Source organism: Maylandia zebra, linkage group LG20 (genome assembly GCF_041146795.1).
Source record: "Maylandia zebra isolate NMK-2024a linkage group LG20, Mzebra_GT3a, whole genome shotgun sequence".
NCBI lineage: Eukaryota > Metazoa > Chordata > Actinopteri > Cichliformes > Cichlidae > Maylandia > Maylandia zebra.
In genome coordinates, this window is record NC_135186.1 from 2824618 (window position 1) to 2850961 (window position 26344).

Consider the following 26344-nt stretch of genomic DNA (forward strand, 5'->3'; position numbering starts at 1 on the left):
TCAGTCCCTATCTCTAGCTACACCTCTGTCTCTCCGTCCCCACCTCAATCCCCTCAAGAAGTTGCACTCCCCATGGAAGAACAGAAAAGTCAGTCAGCTGGCGTGCTCCCACTTTACACATGACTCCAGACAATATGTCACAACATGTCACAATGATAACAAGTCACTCTGATAAAAATTGCTCATTGCATTGCAATATTCAGACAAAGGTAAGACATTAGAGCTCATTGCTTCTCAATGAAAGGGCACAGTGTACATCTCGTTCAGAAAAGGGTGTTAGTTTCAAGCTGTCAGGCAAGATAAGTCTGCTGCTGCTTAGCTAGTGTTTGTGGCTCCCCACCGAGTCAGTCGATCTGCCTGTTTATATCATTCTGGCTGAGTCCCTTATATAATTCACTCTCTGATAATTTCACCCTTTTCCTTGTTTCTCTTGATGACGTTAATAACATTTCCTACCTACAAAAATATTTTTTTTATCATGTTTTCTATTTTGCTCTTTTTTTAAAATGTGTGATATAAATGTAAACCAACAGTCCAAACCAAACAAGAAAAACAAAGTGCTCACCAGTCTTTGTAAAAGAAAACAAATCATGGTGTGTTTCATGGCTTTCAGTTGTAAGACAGGAAGTATCAATAGATGCCTTGGGCTGGACGTCTCGGCTCCTGCTCCGGGCGGCTTCTCTGGGCTTCTGGCTTGGTTGTCGCTTCAGCTCAAGATCATTTGTCAAAGAATGTATTTGGCTTTCAACTTCCTCTATTTAATTTGTTGCCTTTCAGCATCATGGTTGCCAGTGTTGATGTGTCTCCCACAATAGACTCATATGAACCTTTGGATAATAGGGAGCTGAGGAGAAGGATAGTGCAGGAATTGGGAGAGGTCAACCCAGTGATGCAGAATGCTGTGTAGCATCCTGTTGTGAGGTGGCATGGAGAAGAAATTAGGACAAAGGGTGGTACACAAGTCATACTTGCCCACCTACACAGACAGCCTGCGAATGAAGACCAGGGAGATGTGAGGATGATGATTGGCTTTGAAATAATTCAAGCTGAAGCATAACACCTATTCTCTCTTTCTCTCTCCCAAGTACTTTATTTCAAACTGCTGTTCGTAAAACTGCAGAATTCTTTCCATAACATGCAATCAAAGCTAAAGATGGTGATCGAGTATTTAAACCCGGCAGTACAATATGTATTAATGTGTGATTTCTGCTGCTTCTTTCATCTCCTCTCCCCTTTGGTGAGCCTATTCTCTGACTGTTATGGAGGTTGGCAGATGTGGCCTGTAGCAATTTTTGTTGGTACAATCTATTTTAAAACATATTTGTCCAGGCCTGTGTATGTCTGCAAGTTGCCTGTGGTGAATCCATCCAGTGACCCGTGCCAGCCTTCCTCTCACCTCACCCTCTCAGGAAATGACAGCAAAGAACAACCCCCCACAGTCACTTTTCTGCTCCACTCATCCCCCCAACCATCAGACATGTTCGGATGTGGCTACCACCTGCCTGTCAGCCAAAGTCATGTTGTATCTAGCGGAGACCTAATGTCACAAATTGGAGAGCTGCTGACCTCCGGCACGGAGTAGGACATGTACAGTGCCGTTGAAGCCTGTACAGCTACATGTGGCGCACACAGCAAAGACTGATGGAAGCAGCTACCCTACTGACATAACATTATTGTCTTTGTTTTTGAGGTGCATAGGATGAGAAGAACACATTTAGCCATGGTGACAGGTGGAAAAAACAACCTGTCCCGGAATAATTATGTAACACTACACGTGGTTGAACGTTTCTAGAAAGGTCTGCATGTGTTTCTTCTGTAGCTATTGAGGTGGCCACAAGAGGGCCACAGTGCAAGGGAGGGACCAGGAGGTGAGAAATGTACAAGGGAGTTTGATGCATAATGACTATCAATCTCTGATAATTCCATCTGCAGATCACTCAAAAAGTCTTTTGAAATGGAGGGAGAGTGAATGGAGAGTTTCAGGTAAAGGGAAAAATAGAGACTTGTACTCCTTTCCACTGTTCCCTTGCTATTCTCTCAGTCAGATATTTATATTATCAGATTCCCCCCCCCCCCCCCCCCCCCCCCCCCCCCATCAATTGCTGTTAGTTGATCATGTTTGTAGCTTCACAGTGTGCTTTTGGAGTGGATGTTCCTGACTGGCTGAAGTCAGATGGTTATGTGTCAGTAAGGAGAGAAGAGGATTGGCCCGTGAGTGGTGCGGATGGGCCCCGGGGCAGGTCTCAGGATTGCGTGGCTGAGAGGCGGGCCTTGCAAAATGTGATGAGGTGGATGGTGTGCGGGAGCAGCCGCGCGGAGAGCCAGTGGGTTTGAGGACGCTGCGGCGGCCATTGCTGCCGCAACCGCCAAAGGGTTGGGCAGCAGCCCGGCACCCAAAGCTTTGGTGAGATCCTTGGAGAAGGTCAAAGAAGACTAAAAACAGAATCAATAACAGTACAAGACAAGAGAGAAAGGAGGGAGGGGGGGGGGGGTAACATTGATTAGTTTCAGAAGGTCAACACATGCAAGTGAAACAACTGTACACCATGCACTTTTGTAATTCAGAAAGTTCAGTTAGGTTGAGGTAGGAGGATGAAGACAGAACACCTGATGGGCTTTTGTGGAGATCAAACCAACTCCAAAGCTTCACAACCTTAATGTCCTTAAGTATCACTGGCTATCTGATCTCTGGAGTTCAGGTGTGCTTTGTCATAGGAGCTAAAAATCAGCAGTAAAATGTTACCGTTAGATCAGCTCCCCTGTGCTTCTTGTGTCGGCTGAGGAGAGGGTTAGGCTTGCCCGCCATACCATCCCGGTGCCTTCGACTTGATATGTGCTAAAAAATAAAGATCACAGAAAACTGCATTACTTTTCCTATTGCCTTACACCATGGACACTGACTGGAGAAAACATAATGAAAAAATACAGCTATGTAATTACACAATTGTTTAACTTGAATAAACATGAATAAAACAACATAATTTAAAATTTAGAATATTGACCACTGAATTGATCTTGTGCTTAACAAAAAAAATCAAATCTAAATGCCTGTCTAATCTTTAGATTTTAGGTACAGAAATATATCCACTGCTACCTTACCTGTTTTAGTTGCAGTTCAGAGTTGACCCGCACATTGCAGATCTCACAGTGGAAGGTTCGTTCCTGAGTGTTGGGGTCCACCGGCCCTCCTCCCTGCTCTCCACTGGGCTTGGGGCCCAGGCGGGGATATGCCTTTATAGGACCCAGCCCGCTCCGTGCCTCCAGGATAGTTTTGTGTTTCGTACCTGCAGAGAAAGAAAGAATTTAAAAGCTAATATAATAAAATGAAATAATAAGGTGCCAGCGAAACATTAATTGTAACATATGAGTCATACTGCTTCCACCTGTCTGAAGTAAAATGAGACTGGACAGAATTTCTCTGTAGTTAACATTGCAGAACAAAGACAGTGAAAAATGTCACATCATGGCCGAAAAAAAGAAACAACCACAACTACAATCCACTGGCTTGAATAACCACATAGCACAGCACAACAGAAAGAATGAATTCTGCCTGAAGTTGTAGAGCAAAGCTTTCCCCACAGGAGGGCAGCAGTCACCCATCTGTGCAGTTAGTGATCGGGAAGGTCAACTCAAAGCCTTTCTAATAATAACCTAATAATATAAGTGATTCATGATGTTTGACTCAGTGGAGTGCGTAGGATAAGGCCAAATAGTGTGTACTGTACAATATTACATCCATTATCCATGATCCACATCTGGCATTATCAATGAAAACGTGAATCACTGAGCCTTTAATAGAACATTAAAAAACACTGACAATAAATGTCAGTGTTTGGAAATTTAGGAGCACATTTTTATGAGATGCAGGCTTGGTCTGCTCTTTAAATGGCTCTTCAATCAGGCATTCGTTATGCTGTAAGAGCATGGCACCCTGCTTTGTACCGTTTGAAGAGATCAGTATTATTCCAAACATTAACACTGCTGAGCAAAGAAACAGGGCAGGTTACATAGCAGATTGTAGCAACTAGACATATATTACTGAAGCTCCTAGAGCCGTTTCTCGGAAATGAAGCCGTTTGACATAAAAACAGATTAGCCCCTTTAGATGTTTGCTCGACAGAGCCCATTTGGCATGACGTTATCTACTCAGTCATGAGTCAAAAAATGAAAATAAATAAATAAAAAGCTAATTTCCTATTAACAATATGTTCTTCATTTGGACAAGTCCTCGACTAGCTGCAGCTGCAAAAAGGACATCATAGAGAAATATGTTTTTGCATACTGCATATTATTGTGTGTGCTAAAATAGTCTCTCATTAAATAATCACACATTTTGTACTTGGATGAAACCTCCCACTCCATTTTACTGCAATGCTCCACTACACTGAAAAACAGCATTCAACTGTCTTTGGCTCTGACTTTGAAATACTAATTTGCCCCACTCCCTAAATTCCCTTTGAACAGTGTTAAGGTTACAGAAGTTGGACAAGTCATCTGGGTGGGGTGGAAGTGGGGAGCATGGAGGCTGTGGGCTTCAGTGTGGAGAAAGGTTTGCTTGTGGCCAAAAATGTGCTCTTGGGTGCCTGTTTTTGCTTTTGTTCTATTTTGGTCTGGCAATGGCTGGCCCAGTGGAATTTTTTTTTGTCTTTGCAAAGTTGACTCAGGGTGTAAACCAAACAAAAGGGGACAACATTGTTGCATGAACGTTACATGAAGTAACATGACTTACAAATCTTTATTCCTGTTTTCATGGTTTTGGGCAGGTCATGGTGTGCCACGCACACTGTTCATGTCTGGGTGTCTGTGTGACATATGCTTCCATTTTTGAACCCTGCTAATACACACAGCTCTGATTTTTAGAATGAGTGAACTTGATTGTTTCCAGATGGCTTTCCTCGTGCAGTTTTAGCTATTTCAACTTTTAGTCATTCAGGGTTTGAACTCTGGAGCCCACTGGGTGCCAGCAGGCTTTGACCCAGGATCATGTTTAAGCTGTCTATGATCTTTTTTAATACTATAAACACAGTAAATGTGCAAATGTTTTCTTGCAGACAGATACAACACAAAAATACTGATGTGTTTTTGGGAAATTGATAAACTAGTAATCAGAGGGTCAAAAAATATGAATTTCCAAAATATACAAAAGGTAATATATACATATTAGTGAATGCTATGGCAATATTATAAGTGCAGCATTTATCACCTGCTTTCATGTCTGACTCAGCCGGCTCAGGCTGAGAGTACTCTAAGCAGAGAGGAGTCAGTCCTTTATAAGGTTTATTTGGGGCCTCTGTCTGTGGTGAAGTTTAAGTGTACTTCATACATGTGCATGTGCATATACTATACTCCCATAAGACAGATAGAAAGCCCAGCACATACATATTGTCCTGTGAGACATGCAGCAGCTATCCAAGTATGCAGTGCAGAAAGGATTATAGGATGCAGCCAGTTCCTCGAGGTATATGTAACCATGAAAGTGTTGTCGTGTGAAAGCCGTCTGACAGAATATTTAAACCCATATTATGGTGAGCTCACCCACACAATAACCAACATTTCCTTTTATTTTCTCATTCATGCTGTGGTTTTAACACCTTAAACATCACATTTCTTCTGGATGCTCCCCGCTGCTAAAATCGAATCTTTCAGCGGGGAAGGTATATTTACACTAATTGTGCCAAGAGTAAAATAAGAACGTAGGCTTGACAATGGCTGGGATTCCAGTATTAAAGACTGGACTGACACAGGTGAGGTACAGATGACCCTTGAAAACAAGCAATCCTTGGTTACAGCGGCCAAGCATGTCAATATTAAAGTGATTCATCTGCTAATTAGTATACTTTTAATGCTCTCTACTAAATTAACAAAAGCAAAGAAACTTACCAGTGCCATTTTTAAATACACTAAATATGTTAAGGTTTGATAAAACCGAGTGTAAATTTATAACATAAAGTCTTCAAAAATTAAATTTTTTTCACATAACACCTTCTGTTTTAGTACCTATGAGATGCTACAACAACTCAGTAATGTGTTTTTAATCATCATTCTCATTATTACTGAATTTGCATTAGGGCTACTGCGATAATTCCAGGAACTCAGTAGATACTTTGGGAGTTGTTTAAAAGACAACTCTTACACACTGTAAAATATACAAAACTATAGCTGCCAATTCAAGTGCACAACAGCCTCAGTGAAATTCAAACTGGGCTTTCAACAAACTGAGCAATTCTTTCAGTTGATTATCTGGAAATGCAAAAAAAAAGAAAAATAAAAACAAATTGTTTAGACTTGCTACTTTTTGTGATTTTGAATTTCTTCCTTAGGAATTCAAAACAACATCTCTGCAAGTGTTTGCATGTGTATTTCTTGGCTAAAGTCCAGGCAGGATGTGATACATTTTGTTTCCATCAAAAACACTGTGGCTTGTGCAAACAGAGAGGAATCCAAGCCAAACTTCATCAGAACAAGAAAGGCGCCACAGTTAATTCCAGATGACTGTATTTCCCGCTAAATTCAGGAAAGCTCAACTATTTCAGCATATCATTGCTCAGAGATTACTGACCTTTGTTGTGCGCCTCCAGTTGTGACAAGGAATTCACAGCCACCTTGCACAGTGCGCAGTACAACAGCTTCTTGGCCTTGTCCTCCTCGGTCTCTGGGTTGGATGGGCTGTTTGAAGCCGAAATGCCAACGGCTCCTGAAACCGGGGTTCCTGATCCAACCTGCTCTGAGTTGGTGAGGCTGCTCCCGCAGCCTGGGGAAGAAGAGGTCGGGGGGACCAGTGGAGGAGTAGGGGTGGGAATGAGAGGGCACACTGATGGCACAGGGGAGTCCATGGGTGGGGTAGGTGGGGTTTGAAGAGGTGGAAGGGGCCCCGGTGCCAGTAAGGGTCCATTTATCCGTGACATAAGCCGTGTTTCATCTAAAAAAAAAAAACCAAACAAAAACAAAACAGACAAACAAAGGAAATTATAATGAAAGTCACATCCATCCATCCATTGTCTTCTGCTAATCCTTACCATAGCTGGAGCCTACCCCAGCTTGAAAGTAACACATTAAATGTAAAACTAAATAACTAAATAAAGATGATTACGAAGAACAAAGAGTTCACAAGTCAAACAGCAATAAAAAAAAACATGGAAACTCTGTGTAACCACATCCCTACCACTCCCAATTAAATATGGAAGCCAAAGTCTGCTCTATAGATCAGAACAACCAACATAAAGCGCATAAAGCACATTTAGAAGTGCTTTTTATTTCCTATACTGCAACCCATAATTGGTCAAAAGAGTTCCTTTTAATTTGAGTTACACATAAAGTAGATCAGAGGAGGAAACCATATGACCCAAATATAAGAACGGATGGGCAAGCGTTTAATGTTTCCAAGCTTTTTGAAGTTTTCAAGTCAATTTGTCAGTGCTGTGGGCTCATCTTATTGAAATGTTTCCAAGGAAGCAGATAATTGAACCTGAGCATGTTTTGGCTTTTCCCCTCTGTCCCACCCCCGTTATTTTTGGCTGGGATAGAAGTAATAATGGCATTTGCTTTGTCAACGAGCAATACATGCAATCCAAAGAAAATATCTTTAAGTGAGCGCTCCTCTCACTTTTTCTTTTCCATGCCCTCTGATTTTCTTTCTATAGCTTCCTCACTGCACATGTTCATGGTTACATTTTCTGTATTTATCGCACAACATGTTTATATACAGTATACGTTTCGGACTAGCCACCCACATACCTTTGAGCTTTCGGCATTCACTAAGCACTCAGTGTTAGCTGAAGAAAGACATCTAAATTTGGATGGAGTATTCAGAGCTACCCTCATTAGCAGGGACTATAAGGTCTTTCTCCAAACTCCACTCCACAGGATACAGCGTCAAAACCAGGTCTCTATGGATTAGGGTACTAAAGGGATGATATATGATATTTTCTGGGAAGAAAACAAAAATTCACTCTAATTGCTTAACTTCCTTTTATAGATTCTATCATGCGTTCACAGAGCATGTGATTTTTTCACATGACAGAGACCATGATATGTTTATCTATTGTTCCACTTTTAGTCTTATGACTTTATATTGTTTGGTATATTCTGGCCTGGCTACCCCATTGCATCATCTCTCATGAAGATGCCATTGTAAGTGCTTTCCATTCCACTACTTTCCAAGATTAGAATTCCCTCTCTTTCCAGATTGGAAGTTTCCAGCTGCAGAGCTGCTGGCTGCACAGAGCATTTCTCAAACAGATGTTCCGTTAAAAAGAAGAAAAAAAGGACTATCTCTAGCTCTATGTGGCATTGAGGATCCCATAAAGCAGTCCTGGATCAAAGTGCTGTTTGAGGTTTATGACTCATAATATGCCCACTTTTTCACAGCACTGACTGAACATGTTAAGCTGAGTAAAGAGCTTGTACCTGTAAGTGCAAAAAGGCAGCATAACAGAAAAACCAAAGTAGTTATCCGCACTGTTATGAGCTTTATGCACACTTAGGCACGTGTCTGTGCAAAGAAATGTTAAGAAACAAACCCCAAATCCACATCTATAACATTTGGTTTTGGTTAAAATCAAGTGGGAATGGTGTTGGCTGGCCAAATAGTAATGAGGGACTTCATGATCCATGATGGCCTGGAGTTCTGCCACACCAAACCAACATCCAGTCACTATTGCACCTTACACAGCACTACGGTAAATGTGTCATGCACTTTTCCCCCTTTAGGCTTCCAGGCCAAAACAATTCACAATCCACTGAAAATCATATTTCATTATATTAAATATTTTTATGTCATTTTTACTGACTAAAATTTAAATCATGAAACATCCTCTCAGGGTAGCAATACAAAGCGCTATTTTTTCTTACCCCAAGATTCCCACTGTCAGTTACTCCATTGTTTAAGAGTACAGGATACTCTCTAATGAGACTTGGCTCTCTATTGGCTAACTGACCATTCTCTCTGCTAGCTGACCTCAAATTACAACAGAAGACAGTGTTATTCATGGGGAGAGGTCAACAGAAGGATAACTCAATCCAGATGCTTTACACTATGGCCTGCTATGCCTGTATTGCCTTGATCCACTTCAGGAAATTAAAGCTGGTATGGTATGCTGTCCATGTGGAAAAGTTTTGTTGTTTAAGCTACAGGATTTAATACAGTGTTTTCTTCAATCCATATCCTTAATCCCTATTCCTGAAGTGTGAACATTTATTTTGTCTGATATAATATTATTTGATACAGCGTGATGTTTACACACCATATATAAAGCACATAAACTGCATGTATGTGGCTGTGGCTTGGGAGGTAGTGCAGGTCACCTACTAATCGGAAGGTTGGTGGTTGGTGGTCTGTGGTTCGAGCCCTGGCACAGTCCCCAGACTGTATCTTTGGGCATGAAACTAACCCATATGAATATGTGTTAATGATAGATAGCACTTGCATAGGAAAAGCAGAGGAAAAAGTGCTTGTTTAAATGGGTGTGAATGGGTAAATGAGCCAAGCTGTAAAAAAGTGTTTGACTTAGAGTAGAAAAGCGTTATATAAAAACCAGTCTATTTACTGAAACAAGAGAGTTATTGTTGGTATGATTCTGTTGTGTGTAGGTGGAAAATTACACAGGGATACTTTTGCTTTGTTTACTTTAAATGCCAAAAGAAACTAATGTAATATAATCCCCACCCTCCCCCCTCATGGATCCAATGTTCCCCCACCCCCATAAAAAGATGCTTGCAGTATTTAGAGTTATAAGTCATCATCTTACTTGTCAGGCAAAACTGCCAGGAGGTTTACGGCAGGACTAGTGTACTGACTTTAAGTGTGAGCGGTTTGTCTCTTTGTGTGTGTGTTACATGTGTGCCATGATTAGGCAGGATGACTCTGAGTGTCACCACTGCCCCCATCATGCCCATTCTCAATGATTAACGAGCTACGAAACTCAATGCTGGCCTTACAAGAGTTGAGCCACATTCATAATGCATTTGGGTGCCTTTTCCCTGTCTGGCCTGCATCCGAACCCTGAGTCATACACACACGGACACACACATAAACACACCCACACAGTCATCCCATATCAGGTACTGTTATTTCAGGCAGTTTCATCAAATAATTCACAAAGGAGGTAAAAAGCTTGTGAATTCCCAGATTTCCTCAATTAGACTCAAATGCTAACAATAAACAGACAGAGGATGGAGCAAACATTAGCTCAGTGTAACTCAATACTACAGTCACCTCATAGCCATGAAATTTGAACCCTCACATGAAAGTCATCTGTTTAATTGACCTTGGGTGTGTGCGCCTGTGAATGTTTGTGTGGACCAAAGAGTGCTATAATATCAGGGTGGTTTTAACAGAGCCCCTCATTAGGATGGGAGTGTCAGACGGCAGAGGGAGAAAGAGGAAAGGAAGGAAGGAGGGAAGACCAGAGTTTCTCTCCAGTACAACAGCTGGCTCTCCATCACTTGCAGGCTCAGCCAAACCTCAGCTCACCAGTCCAAATTTCTCAGAGCCAAGTGCCTCCTTTTTTGGGGACAACGCTAACCACATATCCTTTGACTGGTGTAAAACTCACGACCTGCTCTGAAAATCTGTAAGGTTCAAGAAGCACTCTTTAAACAATATTGAATAACCTATCACTGTTTCGGCCCTCAGCAAGTTTGTATATGTACTCTGTTTTTGATATGTTAATCACAAATTATGGTGAATTCTTTTTCACAAACGATATATCTGATAGTAGCCCAGACTATCTGAATGTCTAAAATGACATTGATATTGTATGAAATCTGAGAGCAACAAAGAAGCTGTTGATAAGAAATGTTGCTCAGCATCAAAGACAAATACTGCTCTATGTTATGAGGTGAATTCCACCAAAACTCCACAGCCCAAAAAAATGTCTGTTCCCCAGACAGTAGTTTCCCAGTTTTGAAATGGACATCTGGCTCTCCTCCGAGAGACCCCCCCCCCCCCCCCCCCCCCCCCACCCAACCACTGAGATCACACTCAGGGCATGCATACACGAACATATATACACACAAACAAGCATGCAAAAAAATCAGGAAGAGGCAAGGTTCCAAGGTCACAAGAAAGACCCTTGGTTGGAAAAAGGCATTTTTCACATGTTGCTACTTTCAGAGCTCGATCATTGCAAGCTTGTTCGGCTTCTCATGATCTAGGAGTTCACTGCAGGAAGCTTCACTAATGAGGACTTATCTTAGCTGACCTTAGATCCCCTATGAGGGAAGACAGCACAAAGGACTGGCCTTGGTACTTGCCTGAGACTAACTATAAGAAAACCTTAAGTGTTATGTTCATGGACAGAAAGAGACACTGAAATGTGAAAACATTTGCTTCTTCGCTCTGGCATGCTGTATTGAGGCTTTTTCTGGACCTGAGTTTCATCTTTTAATTTATCGTGTTTGCTCTGTGCCCTCCCATCAATAAGGTGGAAATGTCTGGTAAACAGTAGGCTACAGAAACCTTTGTAAATGTCACCAAAACACGACTGGTCTGTTCATTGGCTGGCGTTTGATCCGAGACCAGAGTGGTGGCACTAAGGGAATGGAAATGTTTGGTGCACAGAGAAGAATGGCAGACGCGCACAGAACCCAGCCTCTAAATTATACTGTGAAATGCAAAGATGAACCAGAGGGATAAAGGAAAGACTAAGACAACGGGAACAAAGTTAAAGATCCTTTGCTAAAGAAAGATCTTGCACTGCTTTGATCACGCCTTGCATCATATTAACTAATAAATTAATCTGCTTACAGTTAATTACTTTTCATTAAAGTCAGATCAGCTGCTGTTTCTGTCCTTTTAAAGGCTGGATGAGATTTTCGTTTATTCATTTGTCTTAATCAGTCTTAGGACTCTTTACTGACAAGTGGATGGTCAGGCAACGTAGTCTATGTTGAATGTGGTATACATGGTGTGGTACCTCCCAGTAGCTTACTACTGTACAAAGACACACCACACACCACAGAGCGGTTGATGCAGAGAAACTGCCATGTTGCCATACCATGTTCTCCTGCTCATAGACTAAATGGATTGACACAAACCAGATTTAGATTGAACAACTAAATAAAGTCTTGCTGTTTATCTTGACTAACACAGAAGATTAACTCTGGCACAGTAATGATGATTCGATCAGCCTTTCATGTCATGTTTGATTTCAGTGTAAGAGGTCTACTTCTACTACACCCTACTGTGACTGAAAAGGATTTTTTTAAATGACCAAAAGTTTTGAAGCATAGTTGGGAAAAGCCAAAATAGTCTGGATGTCAGTGGAAAAAAGAAAATTCATACAAACTTTGTGGCATATTGTAATTGTTTTGAATGGGAAATAGACTCCTGAATATCCTCTTGTCTGAAAAAACTAATCCATTATGAAAGACTCTGGCCAATTAAATTCAGACCTGATCAGGTGAGGAAAAGCAGAGCTTGAATCCCACATGAAGCCAAAAGTCTGTCTTTTATCAGACTGGACATACTTTTATTAGGCGGGGTATTGAGAAAGAGAGTGGAGAGCTGCAGGAGGAGGGCAGTCTATTTTCAAATTTTGTTGGGGTTGTTTTCCTTTTGTATAATTCTGCCTACTTGAGCTTGAAGGCTCAATTAGGTTTAATAATATATGTTTTTGTGACTAGGCAGTAAAGGCAATTTGAACTTATTGCTTCAGCTATTTCCAACTCCTAAAGGTCAAAGCAACTTTCCCGATATTCTGAATTTCAACATTTTCATCTGAACTCTCATTACAATTATACTTAAAAGACTCCCCCAATACTGGCAACTAAAAAATGTGTTCAGCTATTAATCTTCCAAATTAAATGTTTATTTTTTAGATTTTAGGTGGGACAGTCATTATCAGTCTCAGCAGTTTGTGGAACCGCACTGTCTACTATAAGATGTGCTGCGGCTAAATCCGACGACAAATAGAGACGAGATGCTCATAAAAACAGCAATACGCTGCGGAGCCACTGTGATTAGACGCCTTTGTTATTCTTGCATATTTTTCCATTCATTTTCTGACAAAGACCATAAGCTGCCGAACATCCTGCGTGGACTGAAATGATTATTTCAACAAGGTTCTTCCCGAGCCTTTTCCTAGTTTTTGCTTGTGGCAGTAGTTTTCTGTTCTCTCACCTGCTTTGCTGGGCTCACTGTCTGGGGCTGTGCCAGGAGCTCCAGGCGGAGATGGGGAGGAGGTGGGGGGCAGGGTGTGAGGTTTGTCTCCTTCTTGAGGACGACTCTTAGAGGTCTCGATGCCTTTGACTCTCCTGGCATGGCGGTTCCCTTTGTAGTGGGCTTCTGCCTGGCTCTAAAGAAGAGCATGGAAAGGAAAACAAGTTATTTCATCAGTGAACACCGATGCCAAGATGCCCAGGTATATAACAGGGTGGAATTAGACTCGGTGTGGCACCTGGCATGCATGCATGCCATTATGACAGCACGATATTTAATATACTCTGGGGACTAAAGTCATGATGAGCAGCAGGCAGTGAACAGAGAGATAGATTACATGCAAGATATTAAGAGAGATGCAATGATGAAGTGACTGCCTGCCCTCCTTGTCCCCTTATTTGAATTAAGAACAAATTATGAAGGTGTGTGTTGAAACATTAACAGTATAGGTTATGTGGAGGATTGGCTGAAGTTGCCATGTCTGCTAACCTAAGGATCAGGAAACTGCCATATAAGCCCGGAGGGCGCATTAGTCCATTTCTAAGCCTTCCCTTTCTTCCCTTTCTTATAGAATATGCACAGTCTTGGAGAAAAAAAACAAAACAAATTTCCCACGTGTGGGACTAATAAAGGTTATCTTATCTTATCTTATCTTAATATACATCATCTTACTACACGGCATCAATGCTGTTGTCTTTAATATCTGGCAGGAAATATAAAATAAGGATCTGCACGCTCAGCCGGCATTCCAGCAAAGACAAAAAATGCTGCAGAGATTTATTATGGAAGTCACTGTGTCCAATCTCCTGATGACATGCTCTCTACTGCCTAATGTGTTTGCTCACTGAGTAAACAAGCGAGTTATTTGTGAAGAGAATATGGGACATTATGGGAGTCTGTTTCTAGCCTCTGTGTTACTGCACAGATGTTTGGAAGTCGGGTAAAATGCGGCGTATGTGATGCGGGGTTGCTATACATAGCTGTCTGGCTTCACAATATGGTGACTATAAAACAGAAACACACGTTATTTCATTGGCTCACTGACTCCCTCTCACACACTCACACTCACACTCACACAAATATAGGATTATGGCCCCTTTTTTCATCACCCCTCTCTCACAGTATGTGTCCAACTATGAAAAAATAAGTAGCTACTTGCTGATACAGACATATTCAGTCAGTACTGCACTTGTAAGTGAAGTGAACTGATGTGCCATGGCACGTGCTGTGTCGGCCAAACGATTGCATCAAGGGACCAATGATGAAGATATTTATTAAGTAGCAGGATTACAGTTGGTTACCAGGGATGAGTCATTGACAGCTGCCTCAGGAATTTGACTGACACTTAGGACATCGTGCTGACCAGAGGCTCAAGTGTGGCGATAGACTGGCTCGGCAAAACAGGCAGAGTAATGTTACCGAACCCTGTTGTCTATATTTGCTTTGTGTGTGTCTGTGGGAGTGTGTGCCTGTGCCTGGCAGCATCTATCAAACGAGCTGGCATGGCAAACACTGAGCACTGGCTGAAGCAAGTAAGAAGATCACATGTTTCTTTTAAACCAGGATGACACATCAGGCTGTAATTGTACCCTGTCAAAGGGGTCTTAAGGACCTGCACTTGCAAAGCCTACAGATCAAGGTGGAGAGAGCTGCATGCAGGCAGAAAGGGGTGGAGGTGTAGACTGCTGAAAGAGAAGTAATCTCTCATGATGAAGAGGGGAATGTGGGAAGATTAAAAGGTATATGGCAGTGCGTGGCAAAGCGGGCACAGAGGTTTTCTTGACTTCTCCCAGCAAGTCAAAGGGATCAACTACCAAGCAGCTGAGTGTCACTATGAGGTCCTGGGCGGAGAGGAGGGAGGGAGAATGAAGGGAAAAGGAAGCACAGGAAACTGAAAGTCAGAGAAGGTAAACGCAAAAAAAGCTGCTCTCAGAATGGAAAGGATATAAAGAGACACAAATCTCAGAGAGAATAAAATCTGCACCACGCCAGTTTGTGATGCATGTGTTTCATTATGCAGAGAGTTTGAAGTGAACAACTGCTTTCCTACATGATCATCACTCTGAGGGGGGAGTTGTGTTATTAAAGCAGAGCTACTGCAGAGCTGCATTTCTAAAGGAAGAAATAGGAAGAGAGGGAGAAAAAGAAAAGAGAGACAAAAAGCAAGCAAGAAGCGAAGTGAATATGGTTGGAGGAGAAAAGATAAACGTGACGTGAGCAGGGAGGAAGCGGATGAAAATAAGAGATGCATATCAGCATACTGCAGCAGTTGTGACGCTGGTCAATGCAGCTCCACAGAGCCTGTGATGTCACTAATGCAGCGTGGCATCAAGGTTATTCTGCATAAACCACCATTAAGTTCTTTACACGGACACACACAATGCAGAGACAATGGGGCACAAACTGTCTCCCCCCTTATCCTTTCCTCCTGCCCCTCCCCTTCAAGTCTCCTCTCTACCACTTTCCCAACATGCACTGGGGCTGTCAGAGCCAGACACTAATCCATGCCCTTGACGAATGCATCTTATAATAAGTAGTGGCAGGCAATTTTGGGCATTTCCACACAGTAAATAATGCAGCATGAGAGAGGGAGACAGCCAGCAAGAAGGGGAAAAGGTTCTTTGGAGAGAGAGAGACAGGCAAAAGAAGAGAGAGAGACAGTAGAGAATGATCATATGGGATGAAAGAAATGATGGCAAAATGATGTGGGAAATGAAGAGAACGTGGGTGGGAGACAGGAGGTAAAGCAAGACAAATACAGTAGCCATGACATTCCATAAAAAGCCCACTCGCTTTCTTCTTTGACCCAAAATGTTTTCAGCTCACATGTGGCAGATAAAGGAAAAGAATGTCTACATCAAGGACAGTGCCCGAGCTTGAAAATGAAGCTGAGAATGCAACATCAGATTCTCCTGAAGTATTTCTCACTGCATTATCTTCATCCATCATATATTCATTTGAATTTGATTTCACTAGCTCAGAGGCCCACGTCCTCATTTTAGGTTTGACAGCGTTTTAGTAGGTAAGTGAATGCTTTGACATGAATCGAGCTGCGGTTTGGTGAAAGGCCTCGAAGGGGACTGGCAATGGCTCCCGGGCCCGGCAGATCCCCACGCACTAAATAGAAATGAAGAAGTCAAAGAATTGAGAACAAGGAGGGAGGAAGGGTGGGGCACGTAAACGAGAATGAACAGCTTGCAGAACTGGAGGAACCTATATAGATGACAACCGGAAGGAGCGTGTTTGGAGAATACATAATCTCCAAATAAAAACAAAAATACTGGCATCTGCCTGTATTCCTCTCATTCTCCCAGTAGATACATAAATGGTATCAATTTAAAAGTTCTAAATAGCCACATTCTGGACTTATCCCATTCACAAGAATTTAAGGAAACTTTGACCTTGGGGACGAGATCGCTGTGATTCAAACTCGCCTGAGATTTTAGTAGATACACCTATGCTTTCAATTTAAAGCTCCTACATTGCCTCATTCTCAAGTGATCGCATTCAATAACTTGTCCACGCTGCCCACTCGCCCACCCACCCCATCAGCCTTGTACGCCTGAGATGCAAAAAGTGTGGATGGGGAGTCACACCTAGGGCAAGACTGCAAGTCTGACATTGATGATGTACTGCAGTATGTTTTTACCTGTCCAGGTAATGGGAGTTAAAGCTGATCTGGAAAAACACTAACTTATTAACAAGACTTTTACTCGATTAAAGGGACAGTATATAGCCGAATTAAATTTACATGATATATCCCCCTGCTATCTACTCTCCTTGCAGTAATACTGCCAGAGGGCTTAATTGCTTATTGCTTATTGTATATTTGATGAGGTGTGGACATAGGCATCCCCAAGGTCCACTTGGACTAGACTTTTTTTTTCTCATTGTGGGCTGTAAGCTTTAGCTGAGATTTTTATGTCATTTTTAAACAATAGCTCTACAATCTCTGTCAGTTTTTACTTTATGTTGTGGCTTTTGAATCGGTCGTAACACATATTTTACTTGGCTTGTAGTGTTGTTTATCCATTTACGTTATTTTGGGGTGAGCGGCTGAGTTTTGGCAATGTTAGTTGCTTTGCATATTTTTGACAGTAACAACATCTTTTTCTAGTAGCCATCAAATAAACTTTGTTGTGTTTTTCCAAACTACAGCCACCACACAGGCCCTGCATCCACCTACCCAGAATGAGAAAAATACTGATGCTGGATTTGAAAAGAAAAGTATTTCTTTGATTCTCTGACCACCAAATGCTCATCTGTTTTATTAGATTCAAGAGAAAGCAGACATCTCTACAGCCTGATATCTCCCAAACTTCGCAACGCACACCACTGCACTAAACACTGATATAGTACTAAGGGGAAAAGAGTCACCTTTCCCTGAGCAGAGAAGATCACGCCAGATACCACTCTTAAGCTGACGTCAGTGAATGACAAAGAGAAGAAATTAATCTCTGCAGGGTGCTGGTGTAAAGATCATTCACACATGAACATGGCTTCCAAGCAGAAATGCTCCCTGCATACTTCTAAATAATTGCGCTTGCTTTGGTTAAATTTTAACCTTCATATGATTTCAGGGGACAGCAGGTTAGGTTCTTCACAGCAAGTACCTTCTTGTTCTTTAGGCAATATTTTAAATATAAAATCTAATATTCAAAGTCTTCAGATTCTTTATTGATTGTAACTTCATACAAAAGAACACATCTTAACTAAAAGTCAGTATTGGCTCTCAATCCTTGGGTCTTAAAGTATTCCATTATATAAACATCTCGAGTTAACTGTTTCCTGTTTCTTGTGAAGATATACAGGACAGATCCTGGCTAAGAGAAGCTTCATGATTACAGCCTTGCAGCTCCCTGACCACACGGAAACCATGATTGTAGATCTGATGTGTATATATAGCCCTGACCCACTCCTTAATGTTGTGTATTGTGGATGGTTGAACGCCCTGGCCCTGAAGTCTGCAACACTGAATAGGGAGTATTGCAGCCAAATTATACACTACACATATGACATTTGGTACTGGTTTTGTCATGAGTCTATCCTATTTGTTGACACAAAAAAGGAAAAAACAGAAAAAATATTTGGCATCACAACTCATAAAATACTTCCATATGATTTTTTGCTTTCATTAATTTGTCATCAGTTGTGTCTGCGAATTGCCCGAGGGTATAACGTGCAAATAAATTCCAATTAGGAGTTCCCAGTTAATTAAGCTTTTTAAAGTTTAATATTTTCTATAGAGAGAAATGGAAATCTACAACTTTAAGATCAAACTTATCAGTACTGATGAACAACAGAATTTTATTCCTCGTTCACACATTCGTCAGGACCGCTTAAGCCTCTGTGCTGCAGTGCACTACTGCTGCCTTAAAACAAATTAAATTCCAGTCAGGTCGCAACGGCCAACACATAACCCAAACAAACGCACCACATCCGCTTTGTTAGTTCCAGCTTCCAGGGGGAGCAAACCAGGACAAACAGTCCTCCGAAACAAATAAAAGGTTGATTCTTACTTGGAGAAAAATAAAATATTTTCAGTGCCATAAAGAAAATGAAAACAAGATGAGAGGCAGTGATGTTGTGTGTGTGTGTGTCGTCATTTATTTATTTACCTCTGAGTTGAAGCGGATCTGGCAGACGTTACAGGAGATGACTGGTCGCTTGGTCTTGATCAGAGGAACTCCAAATGTGTGGTTGATCACAGCCTTTTGCACCGGGTCCATCTGCGAGTGAAAGACAGAGAGCAGCTATAATTCACACTGGTGCCACAGCTCAATGGGCCAAGCTGTCATAACGTGCAATAGACTAAACCAAAATGACCACATGCAGAATGCATAAGGTTCACAGTTAAAGAGCGGTTGCAGAGTCTGTTTGATGATATCTGTAATTCACTTCAGCAAACAGTGGTCAGCAGTGTTGACAGTTTGTTGCTACAACCGAGACACCTGTTGCATCCCCACGATTAGGAATCTGATGGTTCTGGATCCTCACTACATTGTAGTATAATACTGTCCCTGTGCTAATTGCTTCAGCTGGGACATCCATCATCTCTGTGGTGTTAAGCACCTTGTATAAATTTAACTAACTTGCTTAGCAGCCCTCAGTAGTTAAGCTGCCCGTATAAATTCTGTCCCAGACACAAAAGACCCGGCCCGTACTGGACTGTTTGTGTTTGAAGCCGAATTTATCAAGCAATCACTGTTGGTTGACCTTAGCATTACTCTGGATTCAGTGGCTGGCTTATATTTCAGCCTCAGACAACTGTCTACAGCTAAAGTAAGCAACAATCATAAACAAAGACTGATGTAGCAGTGCGTGGGTATGCAAGAAGAATGAAGCAAAAAAATCCGTGGCCTGAAGAACAAAAGGATACAAAACTTTGTATTTTGAATTCAAAAGACAGCGAGGAAACGTTCAAGTGTGTCCACCAAGAGTAATGAAAGCATAATGCAGTGCCAGGCAGATGCAAAATAACTCACTTTTGATTCATTACTGTATTTTGGACTATTTACTAAGCTTTTCTTTAAGCCTTGTTACACTGAGAGGCACAGTCTCATCCAATATAGAAGCAGCTCAACATCCCGAGGAGTGAAGGACAGGATAGAAGGGGCTTAAACAAATATTGTTGTTACTTAGACTCAAATAAGTTTGTTTGTTTTTTGCACAGTGCTCGTTGCTTGGCAACTCCCAACAAAAAGAAGCAAAAATAAAGAAAAATAAAAGATCAAGGGGAGGAGCCTCAAGACATTTCAGCCACCCAGCTGTGGCCGGAAGGCACAGAAACATACCATCTGGAGGAGAGAATGAGTGAGCGAATGAGAAAAAGAAGAGTAGAGAGTTGGAGGGAAAGAGAAAGAGGCCCAAGTTGGACATCCTCACATCAAGCATGCTTATCTCTTTTCCACGTTCCAACACTGTCTCTGTTTCTCTCCCAAGAAACTGTATAAAGAAAGCTCTGCTGCTCTGGCTGTGAGGACAGATTAATGGGGAGGGCTGGGGTGGGGGTGGAAGATATATTGAACAATTACAAATGTTTACTGTGTGAACATCTAAACAACAAGAACTAAGCTTTAGCCAGCACAAACTTCCACACCAGGACTGCATTAAGCTTCCTATTAATTTTTAAAAAGTGACACTGTGTTTTATCAAATCTTTCCAAAGTGTAGAAAAATTTCTTTCTCTCAGTGTCCATAATGTGACCCAGACTAGATAGAGTTTAGCAAGAATTTGAACCTGCCTGGTGGCGTAACCGCATGAATCATGGGCTTCTCCGCAGTCATTCCACCAGTCTGGGTGTGGGTCAGTTATGACCCATCCAGTTAATTCAGCTGTTGAAAACACAGTCCAGCTGCCAGCAAATGTCTTTGGAATGTTGCTCGCATGGCCTCTTCTCCAAACGCTCTCCAAAACATGTTCTCATGAAATAGGAGGAGAGCACTATGATGTAACTGCAGAGGGATTTTCCAAAACTCGCTCGTATAATTTTGTGAACATCCATAACTGTAACTGTACATTCTCATAAAAAAATAGAAATCAAACATATTACAAAGTTTACATTTATCTGGGAAAATAATGGAAACTTCATGTTATTGTGGAGCTGTGTGAATGTGGTGAGGTAAGCAAAGCACACAGACCGCAGACCGCTGACTTTAGCATCACTCGGCAGTCATGTCAACAGCTCCATGCAGCCTTAAAACTCCAAACACTCAAATATCACCCAAGCATCATCCAACACTGCACAATGACACACGTCCTAACTCACCAACATCCTCTGTTCTACAGTTTCTTTTCATCTTTCATTTTCTACAGTTCTGATTTTCTTCCCATTCTTTACTGTGTTTCCATTCGGTCTTAGTTAGTCTTTCTTTAGTTCGTTTGATCAGCTAAAACCCACCAGGGGAGAGTGCACTACAGCATGACTCTCAGTAGAGCCATTGTGACAGTCACAGTAAGGTCCACACTGTGCCAGACGAAAACAGCCTTTGAAGCACAAATTCAGCATTACGTTTAAGCTGGCCCAGTTTAAGACACAGTTGGACCGACAAAAATGTGACAAGCTCTTTGAATTTTAGGTACTTACCTTCATCTCCTCTTTGTCTGTAGAAGCTTGGAGCTGCATTGGTCCTCCTGTGTGTGTACTGCTGGCCGAGGTATGTGTTTGGGTCTCAGCATGTGCAAGGCTCAGAGCTTGTGGTGCACTATCCTTACTCATTCAGCCTGTTTGGTAGGTGGTCAATGCTGAATACAGACTAGCTCACAAAAACTGAGCTTATGCCTAGTGAAGCATTGGTAGCTGCGATATCTTTATTTCCTTTCAGCACACCGTCTGCTTCTCTTTTGAGATGCTTTAAGAGAAATCTCTCCCTTACTTCTTTTTTCAACACATGACCTAACAAGTGCCTGTCCCTTTTTTCAGTCTCCTCCTCCTCTATTCTCAACTACATTCCCTCTCTGCCTCACACTCCACTTTAATGCACTTCCTTCTCTGCTTTCCAGTTTTCTCCTCCCTCTCTCCCTCTCCCTCTCTTCCCCATGGTCTGTCAGTCTGCCCATGTGCACCCAGGATTATGTATCCTACTCTCCTCCTGCCAAACTCTCACTCTTCTAGGAGTGCTGAATAGCCTTGGTATGGATATTGATAATAATTTACTGATAACAGTTTTTTTTATCAATTATGCTCATAGGTCAGGTTCTTAGCTAATCAACTTCTTGATTCCTGACTTTGCTGTTTAGGCTTCCTTTAGGTTTTCAGTGTAAGTTCAGCTTTGTTTTTACTACCTATGAGCCAGAGCTGAGGTTCACATGTGACTCAGGTGTACAAGAGCGCCACAGCCGTGTCCTTTCAAGCTGCTAGAAAAACATGCGAGCACTGATAAAAGGAAATGATAAAGTGGAAGGCCTACAGTCCTGATGAACTGGAGGAGGCAGAGCAATTCCCATCTTTAATTCACACCATCCATCGAATGTCGTCATCCACCACTGTAGCCGGCATCTCCCCCACAAACCCAGAACTCACACTTGCATGAAACTCTAGCTAGACAAATATTTATTGGATGTGACATATTCACACCAAAGTGATGACAGGGCCACATGTGGTGCTGGACAAAACATAAATGTGTACTGTTTAGATAATGAGCTATTAGTCATGTCTTGCTGTACTACAATTATTTTTGTTAGGGGGAGAGTGAGAAAAGATATATATAGTAGTTAAGATTCAACAACTGCACATGATTATACTGGACCAAGAAGTCTTGTGATTGTGTAGCTTCAGCAAACAGTGCAGGCAACACAACTCTGAGTTTTACTCAGAGTTTTATGAGCAGTTTTATGTCTGTATCAGTACCAGCTGATGCAGATAAATAATTCAGCCTCATCATTGTCTACAGGCACATTGCACGAGACAGGCAGGTGGAGGACAAATCACATTAAAGGACTATTAAAAGCTGTATATGGCTTTAGGAGAGGCCATTCCTCCGCTATGGGGCTAATAACCCTCAATGTGAAGTAGAGCCTCATTAAGGCTGTACAAACTCAGCACAGATCACTTATTAAGGCAGAATGATGGAACAACTAGCTGTCAGCTCACTGCAGTGCTGTACCTTCATTGAGATATTTTGTGGATCATAATGTGTTACTGTGCAATGGTGCAGAAAAGCGCCAGGAAACATCAAAAGCACTTGAAATGTTATGTGAAATAGCCCCAGTTCAGCCTAACAATCCATATAAAAACCTCCAAAACAAAACAGTATAAGATCTAAATGGAGCTGTGGACACTTACTCTCTTATTCTAGATCTTCCTGTATAAATTTACTCATCTTCACAGCACTACATTGAACATAATAAACTCTGGGAAAGTGTAAAGCTAGGATATCCCAGCAAAACGTTAAAACAGAGCCTCATATAGGGGCAAACAAAGCGGTTTTCATATCTGCAGCATATTTACACCACATACATGCCGCATATCTAATAAAATGTGAGATTATGTCATACACTTCAGGCAACAGAAGCTCTCCTTGCAAACACCAACAGTGATATATTAGTGAGTCATTTCTTCATGCTTTTGAATGTGCTGCGTATACTATGAGTACGCTGTAAGGTCAGAATGCCCTTACAGCTTCTCTTATGGCCCCATCTCCTGGCCACAGAGCTGTAAAACAGCACTAACGGTTACCTCGCAGTCATCAGCAGGAACACCTATTAACATTCACAGTGTCCCTGTGGGCCTTCCTACCTAGTTGACTCGTTGATAAGGAGGATGGTGAGCGGATGGACGTTACAGAATAGGTGAGAGGAAGTCCAGAGGGAGTGTTGCAGAGGCAGCAAGACAGGAAATAAAATCAAGCAAGAATGATTTTAGGGCTACGCTAACAGAGGCCAGAATGGAAACCGAGTGCCTGCATAATCTCAGTATCTCAATTAATGCATGTCTGCTGGGTGTAGTGCAGTTTGGTAGTGAAAATGCTTCCACTTATGTCATGGTGAGGCCTATTAAAATGACTATATTGTTAAAATGTGTTTAAGAGTGTCTGGACTCCTGTTACAATCCCTGTAGGGCCATGCATAGTCAAAGCTCATGCCAGATATTTCCAATTAGTGAAAGGTTATTATGTTGTCTTGTTGCAGACTGCAGCTAAATATACCAGGGTGACACATAACCCTGTTGAAGCCATGGTCCGCAAATAGCATTGCCCCAGTAGAGTACATATACAGTTCAGTGAATTTGCATATTGCTGATGAGAAATGTGTTGACATTGTTCAGCGGAGTCTGGAGGAGCAGGTGCCACATTATGCTGAGTTGGTGAAATGGTAAATGTCTCTATGGTCTAATCTAAATGCCTGAGGTAGAAGGAACAAGAAGCCTCCTCTCCTTTAAAAGAAAAAAAATATTACATCAAACAAACTGCGGCGTTTGATGTTGTTAGTTATAGGGATGGCCTTAAAACTGTTCTTTAATTATATGGCTACGATTTTACGGCTTTGAAAATAGTCCTGTTTCCAGCATATCTTAAAGCTGACTATTGCATTCAAAACTGTACGTAGAGAAGAGTGCAAGTTAAAGCATAACAGCGGTAACCTCCAGCACCCAGCACAACATTTACAATTTTGCGTCGCGCGTTTTTCTCGCTGGAGTCGATGACTTAAAAGGCTGCAGTGTTTGTGCTTGTTGTCTGCAGCAACTCTTACCGTATTGAAGTTGTGGAAGAGGCTCATGCTGTGTGGAGGAGGGGGGGTCTCCACTGGGAACTGCAGGAAGGGCTTCATGTCCAAGTGGGGTTGGATCACTGTGGGGGTCCGTAAGAATGTCGGCACTGCTGCCCCAGCTCGATTGATGCCTCCTAAACACAGAAAGAGACAGAGATACATAAGTATGCACGGTATTTTCCAGCATTCATGAGCCCAGGCTCCGGGGTGTGTTTACTCAAATGTGTGACAGAGAATTTAAACAGTGTCTTTAGGTGATATAAAGAATACAAATTAAAGCAAGAGACAGAGAGAGGAAGGGAAAAAACAACAAAAACATGTGCTTTTTATAACAGGCTGTGTACAGTTGTTTCCTGGAAGGTGCAGGTGAATTCCAAAATGCACAATAATGTATAACTTCACTGCAAAAGCAATTATCTCTCTGTGGACAGAACAAAGCTATGTGACGCCCCATAGAAGCATACAGTTTCTACACAGTGAGGAAAAAAGATGCATTTGGTCAGTTAAGGGCTTTTCATTGATTGCTGCACAGATCTTCTGGTTTTCCAGACGTGTTGGCAAGACTGAATCTACAAAGTGTGACATTGCTTTAATACATATGGAATGATGTTGAGGGTTTTGTGGACTGAATGATTCACATCCCCGAAACAGGAATGCCATAAGGAAGAAAAGGATGCCACAGAGGCAGAGGGGATTCCTCTTATCCACCTGTCTGCCAGTGTGCTCTCTTCTTCTCTCCTCTCCTGGGAGACATCTGCAGCTAGATGATAATGAGTTCCATCTCAGGCAGCGCTGCTTTATGTCATCCTGTGTTGTGCACTACAGCTGGATCACTTAGTTGAGTCTAATTATAGTATGAATGAAAGAAGAAGTACCACATACTTCATTTGGCTGGATTTCTAAAGAAATCGAAAAACGCAGTCACTTAAGAAAACTACTGCAAGGGTACCCTTGCACACAGAGAGATACACATGCACATGCGCACACACACACACACGCAATATTTAATTCGCCTATAAGAAACATGTGAGGCTGCCTTAATGATACGCAGTTTCCTATTCTCCCCATTGCTCCCATCTGGCTTCTCTTCCTTTTCCTCCTTATTCCCTCTCGTCTCCTCTCTAACCTCTGTCAAGGATGATAGTGATGGGGCCCAAACAGCAAAACTCAGCCTCAGCAAGCTCTTAGATTAAGCCTCTTAATATCCGCAACTGGATTTCTATGGCTTTCAAATTCCTCCGAGACTTAAAGCTCTGCCGCTCTCCTTTTCGGGATTGCTCTAAGCTACTTTTTTTGCTCTGTTACTTGCCATCCCTCACCGTGGTTTCCACAGCAGTGCTTTTCTACCTTCCTCCACACTTCCACATGCTAATTTGGGCATTATTTGACACCTCTGCGATTTCATCAAGCTTTATGTCAACTGAATGTAAACAGAGAAAATATTATGACTGCTGCTTTGAAGACTATGTTACCAGATGGAGTCGCCGAAGTTTGGATTAGAGTGAGTGGGAGAGAAAGGGATAAGAAAGAGAGAGCGGGGGGGATTGACTTTGTCGGGCTGGAGTGAAAGTGCTGTCTCAGCTGCCTTCTGCTACGCATCTGTAGGCCTCGAGGTGCAGAGGACTGCATCATTACCTCTAGTTAAGCATTTAAATTTTCTAGTCTAAACAAACCAAACATATACACATGCAAACACGTGTATGAAAGCACAAAACCACACAATTATTCTTACAACATGTGAAACAAGTTTGAGGCTTCTTGCCTGCTGGTTTTCCAGCTGGTGCAGTCTGACTCAGCAATCTTAAACTCTTTCATTTTACATTAGGTTTAAAAAAACTGACAGGTTTTTTAGTTTTCCTAATTAAATATGTACACTTGCAAACATGCAGAGTTCACCCTTTAATCTAAACTCCTCGTGAATGTAGCTTCTTCTGATGAAAGAGGATTAGAAGTAACTGATGAAGCCAGTTTGTCCCC

General features: G+C 41.9%; 1 protein-coding gene across 5 annotated transcripts in view; it reads right to left on the bottom strand.

The window, feature by feature from the left end:
• Window positions 1–2084: 2084 nt before the first annotated feature.
• The window catches only part of znf385a (zinc finger protein 385A), a 55020-nt gene continuing 30760 nt past the window's right edge, over window positions 2085–26344 (bottom strand). For 3 of the 5 annotated variants that reach the window (XM_076877985.1, XM_004558752.4, XM_076877986.1), the window contains exons 2-8: window positions 24350–24501; window positions 18778–18888; window positions 13121–13295; window positions 6560–6919; window positions 3100–3284; window positions 2744–2836; window positions 2085–2433 (exon numbers count right to left, since the gene is read on the bottom strand). In XM_076877985.1, coding sequence (XP_076734100.1) covers window positions 2185–2433; window positions 2744–2836; window positions 3100–3284; window positions 6560–6919; window positions 13121–13295; window positions 18778–18888; window positions 24350–24501 — 1325 coding nt within the window. In that variant the 3' untranslated portion in view covers window positions 2085–2184. The other 2 variants (XM_004558753.4, XM_076877987.1) reach the window with 2 other exon arrangements.